At 32.2% G+C, this 1414-nt stretch overlaps 1 protein-coding gene across 1 annotated transcript; it reads right to left on the reverse strand.

Moving 5' to 3' along the window:
- On the reverse strand, window positions 1–1209 carry LOC138403200 (uncharacterized). The gene has a single exon (XM_069502738.1). The coding sequence runs from the start codon at window positions 1207–1209 to the stop codon at window positions 1–3; it is 1209 nt and encodes a 402-aa protein (XP_069358839.1).
- Window positions 1210–1414: the final 205 nt, after the last annotated feature.

The raw sequence follows: 1414 nt of genomic DNA on the forward strand, positions 1-1414 counted from the left end.
TCATGATATTTTTTTAACAATGCTACTAAGTGGTTTATACTCGATAATACAGTCGTTCAAAATGAGACAATATGCTGCAGTTTGATCAGGTATTTCTGAATTACTTTCTAACTCTAGCCTTATGTTCACTACCGGTCCTGTTTTCAAGTTATCAGTTTGCCGTGAACAATCAATTACAAAAAGAGGAGCCCTCGTCCTGAATTCTTCCAAACCCAACAATGGTTCAGGTCTACGACCGTAGAAAGACTGTTGAAATCTGACATACTGTTCATATAATAAAGTGAACTGACCCTTTGAAAAATTTACATTCAAACTTTCATATGGATAGTATGTAGAATTTAGAAACACTTTAACATCACGTAAATCACATTCATCAAATTGAGACATGTCTTTTTGTACATTGTTTTTTCTATTTGTTTGTAAACCTATAATTACATATCTTGGTTTCTCAATTTGAGATGACGTTTTAATAGACCAAGTATGTTTAGTAGTTTTGGGTAGCAGAGGATATTCATACAAATCCCAATTTCTGAAAGCTAACTGAATCGGTCTATCTTTTTCTAGATACTTTAGTAAATTAATTTTTTCTCTGTCAGATACCTTAACATGAGGAACACGCCATACTATTTTGTTTATTTGAATATCATGTACAAAATCACCAGTGTTAAGTTTTACTGCGTTCATATTATTATTACTTCGCAGAATAACTAATTCGTGCTTACAATTCATAATAATATTTTTATAACCTTCAGCAAACCCCATTATATTACATAGAGGGATAGAAGCTGAAAAGCTGCCTTTGCATTTAGTACCATTTAAGTCCCAGCCCCATGCTTTAGCCATTTTAGCTTCATGATCACTAAATGAAAGCAAAGATTTAATTGTTGTAGTGATACCAGTATTTTTAACCTTATCTATTTCAACTCCGTTCAGTTCATATCGAATATCTTGAAACAGATAAAGAAAAGAATTATTAGTTAGTTGAATACTTGAAACTGTTTGTTTTGTTTCAATATTTTGAACGGATATGACCCCTTCTATATACAGCGTGCTCTCTGAGGGTAAGACATATAAATCTTGCTGGTTGATAGGAATTCTAATTTCATCGTTTGTGTTGAAGCTGGTTCCGTATGGTTTATAAGAGTGAACTTCAATACTCTCTATGGAAGTGTCATAGACGGGAGAATTAATTATGTTCAAAATAGTCATTTTGATAATCCAATAGATTGAAGAAATTTCTTATTTTTAAGTGTTAATTTAATCTTCTTTTTAGGATGTGTAGTTTTGCGGGTGAATGATTTAGCACTGAGTGACCCATGCTGTAGTGATGTGTATTTATTGTCACTGTTTGATTTTGAAAGCTTCTTTTTTTCACCACTGGTTTGTTCAAATCGAGGAATTGTATTTTTGCTGT

Source organism: Maniola hyperantus, chromosome 13, assembly GCF_902806685.2.
Source record: "Maniola hyperantus chromosome 13, iAphHyp1.2, whole genome shotgun sequence".
Classification (NCBI taxonomy): Eukaryota; Metazoa; Arthropoda; class Insecta; order Lepidoptera; family Nymphalidae; genus Maniola; species Maniola hyperantus.

Bases quoted from the DNA above. Each gene is read 5' to 3' on its own strand.
- LOC138403200 (XM_069502738.1), bottom strand. From the start codon at position 1,209: ATGACTATTTTGAACATAATTAATTCTCCCGTCTATGACACTTCCATA.